Genomic DNA, 15,771 nt, shown 5'->3' with positions numbered 1-15,771 from the left:
CAGAAATGGCAATAAATTTGCATTTTTTCCTTTGGATTTCCCCTCCCCCCTCCCTTTTCTCTCTCTCACAAGGTTGTTGTTTGGTTTTTTTTTTAACTTGTTGTGTTGAAAATGGTTCCTAACTCATCTCTCTCCAAGAGTAAAAATGCCCAGTTGCTGTGGCTCATTTCATAGTCTCATTGTTTAATAAAATTGCTATTCTGCCTTATTCTTGTTTTGCCCGATAGAAGAGGAAAGGGGATGGGGTGATGATAGGGACCTTAAGACAGACAGAATTCAGAAAGTATTTTTAAAAAATAATGCACATGGAATTTTTTTTAGTTCTGTACATGTGGCAACAAATTCTTCAGCATTTCCTTTTAAAAATTTCCTCTAATTCATTTCAAGTAGTAATAAACCTAATTCACTTAATTCTAACTCACTATTATTCCTTAATCTTGCTTACTAAGCTGCCAAAATTGCTGTCACCCTTAAACTACTTCCCCATTCCCACCCCCCCTATAGAAGTAAGCCTATTCTATCTTTAATTAGCACTTTTCCTATTAAATTTTGCTCTTTGGCTCAAATTTACACACCCATAGGACATTATCAGAACTGCCTGTACTGTGATGTGCACATATTAGCTGGGATTGAGGCTTAGGCTGCAAATCATGTATTCATAACTGGCAGAAGGTTCTAAAATACCAAAAGTCAGCACCAGTCCTTTCAGCTGTTGAATTTTGTTTGAGGTACACTCTGATCTGAATACAGGTGTTGGGGAAAAAAGTAACTGTATTGGCATCACTTAGTCTTTTACTGACGATTAAAGGAGGACAGTCTCCTCCTTTAATCTATTCTATATTCTATAGAATTCTGTAGAATTATATTCTATATTCTATAATCTATAATATTCTAGAAGGTGTCTATAGTCAAAATTCATCAACAAATTCAGTTTAGGACATTGTGTTGTTTTTGTTGCTGGTGTTTGAATTCTACCTCAGTCTTGATATCTTTGAGGTCAGTTGATTTTCCAAAACAAGGAGTGAAAAGCAAGGGAATAAAAGCTAACGGAATTCAGTGTCCCAACAACAGTTATCCATGCCCTTCTAGGGCACAGCATTCTTCTCCATGCCAGTCACCACCCAGGTACTTTTCCTCCTTTTGAAGAACCACTGAATATTCTTAAACAATAAACTTTTTTTGCATTATAAGTGCACATGACTTTACGTTCCAGTGCTGTGGAACAGATACTGTTTTATGGTGAGGTAATGTGTCTGGGTAAATGTCAAGTGTAATATTTCTTGTGAATGAGACTAAATTTCTCTAAATTTCTGAATTTTATTTATTTATTTATTCAGGATATTTAAAGGAAAGATAGCCTGCATGGCTCTACAGGTATCTCCTAACTCTAACTCATGGATAAAACAGCAGATAATCAGTATGACATTAATATATGTCAGGAGAAATGAGCTTAAATATGCTTACCAGCAATGGTTTCTGATTTATCTATATTATCATAGGCCAGCAATCTTGGAATTAGAATAAATAGTTTCATGAAAACATTATTGCTTAGCAGAACTATTGAAAACACAATGTTGAGAAATATTAAATGCCAAAACAGAAAATGCTACTATGCCACGATATACGTCAGCAGTGCGTTCATCTTGTGAATAATGTGCAATGATGTGGGCCATCCACCACAGAAAGGATATGGCAAAAGTAGAAAAGGTAAAGAAAGGGAAGAAAATACTAAACATAAGGACAAATTTCTGTTCAAAGAGATACTAAATAAATTTTAACACTTGAACATGAAAAGAAAAAATGAGTGAAGACAAGAGCCAGGGAGTACCATTTCCAGCTTTGCAGGCTGAGAACAATAGATGATCATTTTGGAATATTTAGGGCTAAAGGAAAACAATAACTATTTTTCGTCTGAATTAATCTGAGCTTTTATAGAAACAATTGGAATTTCCTACAAAGTGAGAATCTTTCAGAATGTGAAGAGTTTCCACTTTCTCATCCTTTTGGGTTTTATGCCAGTGAATTTAAGTTGTAATTTTTATATTGTAATGCTGTGTTGCCTGTTTTAAATGATAGTACCAGTGTAACACTGAAAATACACCAACAAGAAGCTTTTCTTTTCAAATACTTCATTTCAATATTTTTAAACTCATTTTTTTATTGTGTTAGTAGCTAAATGTCCAATGTTTACTTTTTCTGAGTATTCTGTTCTTATTAATTGTATGTTATAGGTTTCATGTTCCATACATACATATGAATTGACTGCTGCTGCACGCCTAAGTCCTTCTGTTCTTCCTGATCCTTTCCTGCTGAAATTTTTTAAAGTTTCTGTTATTGTGTCCAAGTCATAAGTATATTTATTTCTTTTCTTCGAATGTATCCTTAGATTTTAGATGCAGTGGTAAACCTGATCTGTGCATTTGCTGGTAAAGTTACTGAGAACAGAAACCAGGTTTTAATATTTAAAGCAAAAATTTCCTTATACGTATTTCATTAGTAGCTTGAAATTAGTAGGTTGAACCAAGACAGATATTTTCCTTGAAATTAGCTTCACTTGTCGCATCTGGCTTCCAGGGCAATTGTGGGTGGGTTGGGTGTTCCCAGATAGTGCGAGAAATTGTGATAATTTAATTCTGACATGAAATTGTTTTTATGGTCTCTAGTTTGAAGTTGGGGAGTTAGGAGAACATCTGTATGGCGTGAAAGTAATAATGTTGAGGATTTTTTACATTAAGTAAAATTAATAGTGGTTAGCAATAGCATCTCTAGACTGTTAACCCTATCTCAGAACTAATGGCTGCCTTAAAGGAAACAGTTCCTAGCACAAATACAATAGCTACTCTACTATGATGAAAATCAAGAAAGAGACATCAGAGATTAAAATGAATGTATGAGACCAGAGGTGATTTCAGGAATTCCCTTTGAAATTGAGAGTGGGAGAGATTCAGTGGCATCAACTGCTGAGTAAACATTTCCTCAGTGGTGGTGTATCACTAGCAGGTTTTGTCATATGTTCAGCTATGAAAAACAGGGAAAACAAGACAAGTGAACTTCTATAGCTAGCTGTCCATGCGTGCTGCTTCTGATGCTCTGTTTTTTGCTGAATGATTGAAAATGAGCAAAGAAAGGTAGGCCTTACAACTACTGTGATGTATTCGTAAAATGATGATGCTACAGCACTGGCACTGGCAAGGAGAGTTCAGAGGAACAGGGCTGTACCAAGGGAATAACATATGGGTTTGAGGTTCATATTAATAGTGCACCTAATTAAAAAATCGGTGGAAGGTAAATACCCAAGCAATTTGCATTGGTCTAAACTGTCTGAGGTTTGAGTTGTGAGCTAAATTTGGGGTTGTTTGTAAATTTTAGTGCCTCTCTAGGCAATCCATCCCTGTGTTCAGTCAATCTGCCTTACGCACTAATGAAGAATTTAGGGCCTAAGATTCTGTTTGCTGCTGTTGATGTTTGGGTACTGCTGGTTTCACCATTGGTGCAGTAGGAGTTTAAGAGAATTTTGATGGGCATAATATGTTGATGTCTTCTCAATATATGCTTCTTTTTTTTGCTGTAATCTCATATCAATTTAGGAGTCTTGAGTCATAGGATTGATTTATGTGTGAAAAAGAAATCTTTTTACAGCAGCATTTCCCCAGTTAGCCTCTCAAAAAACCAAGCAAAACAAACACACATAAACCCCCATAACAATTACAGGTATCTATGGCTTTTTGCTCACTTCAGAACATTTTCACAGCTGTATTGTCACCCTTGAGTCTCATTCCAGTAGTGCATGCTGTGACCCACTGTGGTTAGACAGAAGCATAGTCCCTCTAGGTTTTAAAAAATACAGATGTGGTAATTTGCAACAGCTGAAGCAAAATGTTAAAGCTGTTGGCACACTGTGTGAGCTGCTAAATGGTAAACCTGGTTGTTAGTATTGGCAAAGTACTTCAATCAGTTTAGGCTGTTGCTAATGAAAAGCGCCTATACAAAAGCAACATACCCAACAGATTGCTGTGTTGGGAGTGCCAAGCTTAGAGTAGCAGGAAAGAAGTGTCAGAAGCATGGCAGCTATTCAGGAAGAGACGTTGCCTGTTTCTCATAGAAATAATCGATTCTGCCTTTCCCTTGTAGGCCTGTGTGTCTGTAACTGTCCTTTTCTGCAGGTTTATACAAATATTTTTCAGAGAAAAGCAGAGATTCATTAAAAAATTGATTTATTTTCATCAGCTGTCCTCTTCTGAAGAGTAGCCTTCCAATTTTGGGATAGCATCTTTCCTTCTGAGTTCAGCAGTGCAGAAATCCACCTTCCATAATTTAGTGAGAGTCTTTTGGTAGACTCCTGAAATGGCAAACCAGAAGTCCTCAGTAAAGGGCTGACTACAGTAGAACTAATTCTTCCTCTTCTCATTTGGTACTGGTTGTGACCAAAGACAGGATACAAGGGAACTTTATGGAAGAAACTTAGTAAGATTTCAATTTTTCATATTAAACAACTAGCATGCACTTTAGAGTTACAGTTAATCAGGTCTTCATATTTTTTAACTGAACAATTCCTAACGTTTGTAGATGTACTACCTCCAAATGCTGGTGAAGAATTTGTTCTATCAATAACTAAATGCCAGTTTGTATCGTGGGGGAAGCTTTAAGTAGTATTTGAGGCAGCTGACAGTCTGGAGTTGCCAGGTTCTACTTATCTAATGGAAGGTCAATTCCCAAAGGAGGATTTTTCTTTCTAGGGAGAGTTTTCCTCAGTCTAGAATGGACTGAGATCATTATCATTGGGTTCGTTATCTAGGTTATAGCTTCTTGAGGAAATACGTGATTAGAAAGAGGAATAGTTCACAGGAGTAGGTTTTTGTAATGAGGTAATAATTTCACTGTTTGAGACAGTTCGTAACATTTACAGTACTGTGTTCTTCCCTTCTGGTCTATGAAAGCACACAGATAGAATGTGCTATTACGTTAATTACAGGGTTATATGAACATGATTTCTCCATACCTGGGTGACGGGCTAGTCCTAAAAATGTTTTTGACAGTTAAAAGAAGCATTTCATTGCCTTCTCAAATTGTTAAGTAATCTCTCCTGAGAGTTAACTAGAGAAATCCACCTTAATTCCAATTCAAAGAGTGAAATTAGGCCATAAAGACCTTTGTGAGTCTAGTTCAAGACAAAGTTACCAAGAAGTTTGCCAGGATACCTCAGATTTAATTGAACCTAAATGCCTCGGTGAAAACATATGTCCTGTTTCATGCACTTTCATAAAACTTCTTGAGAGATTACACATCATATGAATGCAGAGTGGATTAAACTGATACATCCTCTTAACATGCACACTTGGACATCCTACCACTTCCTTCCTGAAGTGAAAGAAAAAGCCCAGAAATGTGCATCAGTCAGTCACAGCTCCTTTTCCTTTCAGACAAATGTATTGGAATGAGTTTTTCATAGGAATCAGTACAGCATCATAGTATAGGTAGCAAAAATTTTTATTCTGCCTGAACACTTGGCATTGCCACAGTGTCAAATGGGTTTTTCATTTTATTTGTGCTGCCACCAGTGAGCATAAAGGCAGAGCTATCTCCTCTGTCCCTGTTTAATTCCATCTCTGCTGCACAATCTCATGGATATGGGCATGGGATATAGGAGGAGAGGGAGGGAGGGAGGGAGGCTCACAGACATATTTGGGTAGATAATACATCTTGAAGAGTCCACTTAATGTACAGGTAAGTAATACCTTTTTTTCTGAAGTCATCTGTATAAGCTTCATGCCAGGAGACCGCCACCTCGAGTTGTACTCTAGTCCACTGCTTCAGAGGATCAGTCACTGCAGGGAAAAAATTGTATCTGTAGTTATAATTAACCGATTTTTTCTCCAGAGTTTAATGCTTATCACAATAAAGATAGAACACTTTATTTATCTAAAAAGAGGAAAGCAGCAACAGCAACACAGATTCAAGGTCAGCGTGAGCCTGTCATGTTTTAGATTTAGAGCCAAACAACTGGAAAAACATGCCGGTACATGCCGGTATGTTAAAAGGCAAATGCTGGTTTGCTTTTATTTACTTTTTCTCTATTGGTATGTTTTGTCTGAAACAGCAGCTTGTATTTTAAAAAATAATGATTCCAATGCTAATCAGTTAGTCATGAATCAAAGAGCTAGAAATGAAATTATTGTTTAAAAGTGTCTTGAGACTGTTCTGCAGTAGTGGAGGGGCTCTCTGGCTAAGCAACAATCTGCTACTCCTGCCAGGCATCCGTGTGGTTTTGTAAGGTGGTTACACACATTGTGACAGCATTACAAGAGTAAACTTGCATGTCTTTTAACTAGATCTGTCTGAGACAGAAAGTGAAAACTTGTAACTAATTTCTTGTTGCTGGATGGGTTATTAGTATTAGACTAATTAAGATCATTTCTAGGCAATTGGTTTAAGTCAACACCAGACTTCTTTAACATGCAACACTCTTGCATATATGCAAAAGGTTGTGTATTATTTTAGGAAAAGTAATTATATATATATGAATATAGATTTTCAAAGTGCAGGTAATGGGGCACTGCCTTATCAGTTTTGGTACCACCAACTGCTCTTCCTCCTGTCCCTCAACAGTTCAGAGTACTGCATGGTGTCAAGGTTAATACAGTGTTGAATTCACTTCTCAAACGTTTACCTGGGATGAAGAGTGGACATACCTTATGTGTGAGAGTGTTTTATTCTGCATTCTTATTTTAAAGCAGTTTCCATTTTACATGCAACTGTTCAAATGAACCATTCCCACTTCTCTTGTTTGAAATGGACAGCTATACTTCCACACTTCCTTGGCCATCCATGAATAATATATCAAGAAGTACAGTCAATATGTATTGTGTAATGCAGATAGGCAAGTAAATACTTCTCCTGTCTGGCACGGTTAATATTCTGTACTGAGGTTTTTTGTAAACTTGTTATTCATCTTTTTGATGAGTCTTCAGTTAGGCTAATCATAACTATGAAGTCGTTTTGGAAGATATTATCAGTGTTTCAGAAAACTTCGAAAAAGTATGAAAGCATGTTCTGCAACTCCTATTTTTGAAATGTAGACCTCTCTATTTGCTTCTTTAGAAATCAGCAATTCCTTGCCCTGTGAATCCATTTTGGAAAGTAACCATCAGCAGAAAGCTCCTTTCCCTGCAAAGCATAACAAATACTGTTGCCTGAGCTAGTGGTTGAATACTAGCCTTTCTCTACACAAGAGCAGTGGTGCCAGAGGTCTTGCACTGGTCTGATACAAAGCTTTGCATCTCTGCTGGAACACTGTCTTTGAAAGCGGCAGTTTTGGGACTGCCAGAAATGGCGTTCATACAGCAAGTATCCTTGGTGATGTATCCCAAGTCCTAGAACGAAGGAATTAAGGAATAAGTCAGGTTCATTCTTTAAACTCCAATGACTAATTTTTGCATGATGAAGCTTGCAAGGTCAAATTTTTTCCAAGTCAGTCATCTCCTTATTCTTTATATGGTATGAAATACTGTTGGAGAAACAGTGGAAAATTTCAGTCTGAAATACAAAAGGACGGAAGACAAAGGAATAAATCTAACAAAATGCAAGATGCAAAAAAACAAAGGGAAACATTTTTGATTCTTCCACTGCTACTGAGATGGCTAAAAAGCCCATGTGGTAACTTAAATGTGCATTAGTATCTCATCTGAACCCTTCAATTTAAACCCATCTGCAAGACAGGAAATGCAGAAGTCTTCCATCAAGCTGGTAACTTCTGATGGATTTGTTAAGCAGACATGATCCAAGACATTCATATACACCTCTCAAGACAGCCTGCTTTTGCAGTCTTTTGTCCAAGCTGCTGCAGCAGAAGCAGGAGATACATATGTATTTTCTTAGCAATATTGAAGTAAGGAGGGTGTCCTTTACAAATAACAATACCATTAATTTTGTATATAATTTCTCTAAGTTACAGTGTTTGTATAAACCAATAAAATGTTATATTTTCTGAGGAGCAATACAGTTTTCTTCAATGGTCTTTAAATACATTTGGGACACCTGAACTTGCAACTGTGAAGATGCTCTGAATTGAAGAATAAATTCTAAGGGAGTCTTGATACCTGAATGTCTGAGATTCAGACAGCCCAAATGAACCCTTCATAATTTCTAGAGAATTTTTGATTAAAAACTTCCTTAAAGACTTAATCTGAACAGTGGGAAAACTGTTGGGCTAATGTTTGCTTCTCTCCCCCTTAACCTGGAAATGGCAAATTCCAAACTGCAGCACTGTTTCCGTTCTGTGCTAGTGAACGTGTGAGCCAATGGGCAACACTGAATGCCTGCTACCTTCCCACCAATTCTGGCTTCTATGCTTCTTTGGAGCTGCTTACTAATCTTTATTTACCAGCAACCCTTGCTTATCTATGCTGTATAATCAGGACTGTGGTATGTCCAACCTGGAGGGCAAGCACTCTTGCTTTGAGGTCCTGCTCTACTTGCTCTCTCCTTCTCTTTACTGTAGTCTTCCTCCTACTCTTGCATCACTTCATCTTCCTTTCCTTTGTGTGAAGAGAATTTGCCTGCAGTTGTGCCTTGGGAGGGAGAAACACATTTTGGTTGACATAAAACTTGGTTGATTAAAAGGCTATAGTTCCAAACAAGTCGTCTTCACCTAGTCTCCCATCATTTTCCAGGACAATCTACGTAAAAAGGATGATCGGATTGAAGAATTGGAAGAGGCACTCAGAGAAAGTGTTCAGATAACTGCAGAGCGGGAAATGGTGCTAGCACAAGAGGAGTCAGCCAGGATCAATGCTGAGAAACAGGTCTGCAATCTTATAAAGTCACTGGTAGTCCTCTTAGGAAGGTAACCAGACAGTAAAGTACTACTTTCCCTGCTTTACTGTGAAACACAGATGGTTTTGTTTGATGATCCTGTATCTCTGTTCCAACATTATTTCATAGGTAAGATCTTCTTGAAATTACAAAGAAATACAAGGTATCCTGAGCTTTACAATATTAAGTAGCAACTCTTCTGATCTGTCTTGCCTGTCAAAGCTATCTTCCTATGTGTAAGCATACTTAGGTTCACTGTGGTGTTCATTGAACATATTTAAAGATGATTGTTGTTATTAGGAGAGTTGTGTTTATAGGCAACAGTCTCATTGCACTGGCAAAACAACTGGGCAAAGAGACAAATCCCTTGGCCTGAGCCAAGCATACACACAGTAAATACACACTTGTGTGTTGAAGCCACAAGGATAAACTTCTGTGCATGGACTGATTCTGTGCTACTGACATACTCTGAAGAATCATCTGTGTGCCTGATTTTAACTCAGGTAAGTAATCATCAAGAAAACATACCATAAATAGGGAATAAAATTCCATGAGATTTTGATAAAGCTGTTGAAGTAGAAGCTGAACCTGGCATTCTTACTGTGCTTTTTGTGAGCCTCTTCAGTGTTTTTCACTGTTCCTTACTTAACTGTAATTAGCAAACAGGAGCATTTGGTCAGTTGCATTGCAATGGAGTGATCTCCTTCTCTTTGTTATTTGAATAAAATAGTTCTGACTATTTAAAAAAGTTCTGAGTGCACTTTAAAATGTTTTAAGAGGTTTTTTCCAACATGTGTTCTTGTGTCGCATACTTTAACAAAAAAGAAGATGCAAATATCTTATTAATAATCCAGGTTTTCAGGAAGAAAGCAACTATTTCTCTTCAGGCTAGAGTCAAGCTCAGCTGTTTGCTGGTAGATGTATTGAGGATAATTCTGGGTGCTGTACCCTAAGATCTTAGACATTGTTATGGAATTCACTTTCAAGAATGCCTTCTTTCCAAACATCTTGTAGCCTTTAAAAAAATTGCATGAAATAGAAATGTTAACTAGGTAGTGTAGACCACGTCAAAGTTTAGACCTTCTTGAAAGGAAAATATGTATCTCAGAAAGCAGCAGGTTCCATGCTGAGAGGCAAAGGAAAATAAAATGGTATGTGATTTGATGCCTAGGATGTCATAATGTTTTGATTTCTTTGTTACAAGACACAGTGACAATTTTTATGTTCTTTGAGCACCTAGAAGCCCACAGAACTCACCATTTTGTGATGCCTGCTCAAAACGTAGAACAAAATGCATGAGGCTTACTGAATTTTTTGAGGGAAGGTTTAGAAGGACGTAGAGTGTGTTAATTTTGTAGGGGCTAGAAGTATCTGAAGTGAGGGAAGTAAACACAGAGATGAACATCTACAAATTTTATACACATAATGAAGGCTTGTATTAGAGGATGATCACAGGCCATCTCAGTATGGAAAGGTGGGCAGAGTTTGCAAAGGATGCGTAGCTTACATTTGATTCACTAGCAAAGAGGCATGCTAGTAGCATTAACATGACCAAAGCTACAGACAAAATTCCTGCACAGATGGGCACAAGCTGCACAAGAAAGACTTTTGCGTAGATCCAGACACAGAAGAAATCCTACCAGAGAACTTCAGTTATATAGATGCAGTCAGAAGAGTCTTATATTAGAGATATTCCATAAATTAATTTCTGCAAGTTTTTAAAAGTAAACTTTAATGGAGGATTGAGTCAAAGATGCTGTCAAGACTAACAAAAACATGAAAGATCTGTCCTAGATGAAAACAAAGTAAGTAGTAAGGAAGATTTCAGTCACAGGATGGAAAGGAAGACTTTTTTTTAGTGTGTTGAGCATGAACTCCTCATAGATGACTCTCCACTGTGAGCTGTTGGCAGCAAGTGTATTGTGGAGAGGAGAAGAGATAAGTCTGGGTTAGTAAAATGGGAAAATGTTGTCATAGAAATGAGGTTTTATTTATACATAAGGCATCCTAAAACAAGAATATGGAAAGAAAATAGTGCTTTGGGAATATGCACAAATTTCAGGTATGGCAGTAAAGAGGCTTTTAAAAAGGATTCACCAGCAAAGCCTGATGAAAGGCACAGAATGAGATCAGCTGGTCAGAGCTTGGTGAAAAAGGGAAATAGCTGGTGAACAGAGAGTTGGAATTGAGTCTACAATCTGAAAGGTGAGGCAAGGCATGTAAATGTGCAGCCTGAGGGTCAGTGAGCCATAAGGACCAGTGAGAGAGATTGAGAGGAGAGGAAGAGAATAAAGAGGAGTAAGATTTGTGGGTGGAAGATGATAGAATATGGTGGGCAACAGCACTGTGAAAAAGAAATTAATTTGGATGTAGTAGTGTGAACAGAAGTGAGGAGGAGAAAGAAGGACAGATTGAAAACAGCAGGATCAGAAGAGGGAAGAGTCTATACCATCACTGATTGACAGCAGTGTCCCACTCCAACAGGACTGCCAGCTCTGACCAGTTATGGTTTTTAAAATACGACCAACAAGGCAGCATGAAGGAAAAGCAACTGAAGTCTCTTCTTCCAGTCAGCACTGGGAGAGCTGCTGTGCCCCATTTTGTCCAATAGGGTTTTGTTTTGGTTTCAATTAAATACAGTCAAGTAATAGAGCGATGGCAAGTCAGTTTTTTTCCAAGGTAGGGAGGAGACTTTCCTTCAAATGTTTTTCCATTCATATTCCTTCAGTCACTTTAAAAGAATGCTGTCTTTGTTTTATTATGTTCTGTGGAGGTTTTTTGTAGAATTATGAAATACACCTTTAGATAGCTTTAGAGTTTTAAAATGCAAGGGGCACTTTTATACACAACAGTCACGGCCAATCCTTTGATTTCTACAAACAATGACAGGTTAGGAACATTCTTAGACCACGTATGAGTGATATGTGTGATTTTTAAAATGTTAATGTTGTCCAAACTGATTATAATTTGCTTTTAACTGCATGCTTTTTCTTTCCTCTCTTATGTTTATCTTTTTTTCTACCATTCTGCCACTTCACTGCCTGTCTGAAGCTGTTTAATGAATCAATGCATGAGGTCAACCATTTTGGCTTTAAGTGGTTCAAGGTATGAGGACATCTCATTTGTGTGTACCTCTGCCCCAGTATTTAATGTTGTTTTCGTAGTCCTGTGCTGTGTAATCCTGCCCTCCATCATCTCATGATATATGGTTTCCTGCTATTTTACAGGCTTCAGATTTGAATTACAGTGTCCATGAAGCTACTCGGGATTTCATGGTTCTCAGATACCCGTTTCAGATTGAAATTTTGCTCTCTTTAACCCAATGTTTCAAAATATCCTGGAAGCATATATTAACTGTGGAGTCTTACAAAGTTCTTCAAGTTCGTTCTTTCTAACATATTCACCGGGTTTTGTTGGTGCACCTGCTGAATCTTGTATGTAAATATTACTGTAAATTCTTTGCAGCTGTGGAGTTATGTACTACTGTGGCTGACCCCACTAGTTCAGCCCTCTAAGTAGAAGGTCGGAAGGTGTATGGAGACTTCTTTTTAAGTACTCTCCATAAAGCTGAAGTTAGGATTTCTCAGATAAACACTTCTATCACAAAATTCTTTCTATTAGAGATGGCAAAACCAAATGTGGATTCAGGCACATTTTCTGAATTAACCAAATCTGAGTTTACTTTAGTAAAGCTATTGTTATGTTCCTCGGGGGAGGGGGGTGGGGTGGGGGGAATAAATCAAATAATAGTTTTTCCCTGCTCAAAAATGCAATGGTAGTTTTACTTCCCTAGGAAAAAACTGCTGGAGGTCTTTGACAGAAGGCCCAGTCTTGCTCACAAATGTTCTTTCACTGTCCTGGTGCATCTTACCATCCCTTCTTCGGCAGCATGAGGCAGGAGGTTTTCTTCTGTATCAATTTAGTCATAACCAGCACCATTCCAGGGCAATTCTGGAAATGTGTTTTGATCTTCATGAAAGTATAAGGCCCTTGTTGTGGAATAAACTGAAACAGAAGTTTGTTTAATTTTAAAGAGGTTAAGTATGTAGACCTGTAAATAGCTATATCTATGTTCATACATTGTGTGTTTTTATCCTACACAGGGCAGTTTTCTCTGCTTTACTTTAGAAAAAAAAAAGAAAAGACTGAATATTGTAATAGTAATGTATTGTTTAAATGTATTTTTTAATACTAATTCCTTTCTTCCACTGTCTTTATAAGTTATTTCAGCAGGATTTAATATTCTTTCAGATACATATTACATGTAAAATGAGTCGAACAAGACTCCTGAGAATCTCTATCACATATGCCTACTTCAAAATACATATCTGTTTATTAAGGAGAAATAAATATGAAATAGCTTAATAATTCAACTAGAACCTCCTTCACCTCTCCTTTTTCCCGTCTCCTGTTGACCAGGATTTCCCTGTTGTAAGTGCAGAGTCTGCAGAGGTTTGAATGTAGAGTACAGCCTCAAAGAGCCTTTTGTCTCTTACCTGTAAGTTACTGTACAGAAATTCTAGCCAAGTTTTGAGTGATACCTCTCATTTGCACTTTCATCAGACCAACATTCTGGTCCTGTTTTCACTTTCTAGGATACTTTACTTAGGCTACATTGTCTATAAAGTAGGAGCTACATTTACAACAGAATTATGATATATTGGATCTTATCCTATCAAGTACCTTCTAAAAATGCAAAATAAACTAAAACACATGCCATTTTTTCAGTAACCATTCTGTTACTGTAATAGATCTAAAATATTTTCTAAAATATGTTGAGTGTATTTACAAATTCTGATACATTAATTTACTTCCTACAGGTCCCTGTAAATGGAAAATATAAAGTGGAATTTCTCTCGAACAACTTACCTATAGGTGTGTTTTGAGCACCTTAGAAATCTCAGAATTCTGACTGCTCTGTAACAGATGCTGGGCAATTTGCTTTTAATGAATATTTTTGTCTCTTCTTCTGTATCTCCTAATGAGAAGTCTGATAAACCAAGAGAATGAAGATCACCAGGGTATGGTTCAGGGGTGAAGGTGCTGTAGTCTTATTGGTTCTCACTGATTTTTCTAAGCACTTTATGTTCTCTGTGGCTGAACATCTCTTCAATATTTTCTTCAAAGCTCCTTTCTATAAAAGTCTGCCAAACTCATTTTGATTTTTGAATGTATGTCTATACATACATGTATGAAGTCATTTGTGTATTTAACTCATATCAAGTAAAAAATCTGTGCTAAAACTTGTATTTCAATTTCTTTTATTTATACAATTTTTTAACAGCTTTCTAAGTCAGTTGTCAGCCTGAAGTATAGCCTTCCTATTGTTGTTCAAGATAGATATATTTTTCATTCTTTGGTGTGATTCTGTTCCTTTGGTTAGAGAAAGCATTTGGCTAGTTAAAGCACATTGACTGTGCGCTGTGTCCTTGTCAATTAATATGTTTCCAGCCATTTTTAGAAGCGCTGCTTCTTCCTAAGGTTACTACTTCTTCCCAGGTATCAAAATGGATTGTATAGCCTCTTCCTTTAAAAATACACAGATTTTTATTGAGTCACACTGCTTAGACGGGAAGGGTCATGTTGTGTATAATTATTTCTGTATTCAGTAACATACCTTTGGAGAGGTTTAACAGTGGAATTTTTACTCTTTTCTGTCTTAGATGTGTTCAGCTGTGCCAGGTTGAGGGCGTGGGAGACTTTTTTTTGCCTCCAGTAAAGAAGAATGAATAGGAAAAAAAATGATGAATAGAAAATCATGCCCAAAGACTTTGAGACAGAGATCTTTTTCTAATATTATAGGGGGAAAAAACTTCTAAATGTTTTGGAATCATAGAATTGTTTAGGCTGGAAAAGATCTTTAAGATCATGGAGTCCAACCATTAAACTAGCACTGCCAAGTCCACCACTAAACCATGTCCCAAAGCACCATATCTACGCATCTTTTAAATACCTCCAAGGATGGTGACTTTGGTTTTGTTTGTTTTTATTGCACTCATTTAAGATTGCAAAGTGGGCAAAATTTGATGACTTCTAGGAGAACTGAGGATTAGAGAGCATAATTAACCTCTGTTCAAAATATACATTGAGCATTTCCCCATATAAGTCAGCTTTTCATTTAATGAAATGAGAAGTACCGATGGAAACTGTTATATAGAAATTTGGTACAAATGCTGATTTTAAGATCATTTTGTCTGGATTGTTATCCCTTTTTATTGTTTAACAGATAAATACTGATTTCACATTATGCCTTTTATTATAGTCAAGTATTCTAGACAAAGCTTTGTCTTGGTATCTACCTGTTATATTATTTTCTCAAATACTCTAGACAGTATTTTATTTGTTGTGGCTCAAGAGAAAATCAGTCTTACAGATTTGATTACATTAATGTTTGCTTGGAATTGTAAGGACCCAAGCAAATACTTCTATTAATATTTGTTTAGTCCTGTGCTTTTTTCATTTGGAATTTCTTTTCCATTTTCCAGTTGTGTTCTTTAACTGTCATCTTAGATGCAAGTATGATCCAATAATATGTACATTAGAGCATTAGAGTAGTTCATTAGACTTGTACATTAGATTAATAATTTTAAAAATATATACTCTTTTTCTCTGACATAAGTAATTTTTCCCCAGAAACTGATGAAGTGCAAGAAAAGAAATTTTATTCCTTTCCAGACCATTCTTCTACATAGAACACAAAAGAGTACAAACTTGAGGCTCATTAAATTAAAGATGCCTCTTCTGAAACATTTCCTACTTACACAAAAGCTTCCAGACTTTGCTGTACTGCTGTTTAGCATCAGATTCCTTCAAAGCCTTCACTGAATTTTAGCCTGAGTTCAGTTGGCTCAGTATGGTGGGATTCCTTTTTAGTTATTGTGGTTAGGTTCTGCTGTTTGCTTTCTGTTAACTACAATGCTGAAGATTTGCTTCCACGTGTTGGTAGGGGTGGAAACTTTC

General features: G+C 36.8%; 1 protein-coding gene across 7 annotated transcripts in view; it reads left to right on the top strand.

The window, feature by feature from the left end:
• Positions 1-15,771, top strand: part of ERC1 (ELKS/RAB6-interacting/CAST family member 1) — a 302,544-nt gene that overhangs the window by 173,063 nt on the left and 113,710 nt on the right. For 3 of the 7 annotated variants that reach the window (XM_080393513.1, XM_080393510.1, XM_080393509.1), the window contains 2 exons: positions 8,670-8,801; positions 11,863-11,916. The exons of 1 other annotated variant lie outside the window; for it this stretch is intronic. In XM_080393513.1, the coding sequence (XP_080249639.1) occupies positions 8,670-8,801; positions 11,863-11,916 (186 nt within the window). The remainder of the gene's footprint in view (positions 1-8,669; positions 8,802-11,862; positions 11,917-15,771) is intronic. 3 more of the 7 variants (XM_080393514.1, XM_080393512.1, XM_080393511.1) reach the window with 1 other exon arrangement.

Source organism: Falco punctatus (genome assembly GCF_963210335.1).
Source record: "Falco punctatus genome assembly, chromosome: 6".
NCBI lineage: Eukaryota > Metazoa > Chordata > Aves > Falconiformes > Falconidae > Falco > Falco punctatus.
This window is presented reverse-complemented; position numbering and strand designations above follow the sequence as displayed.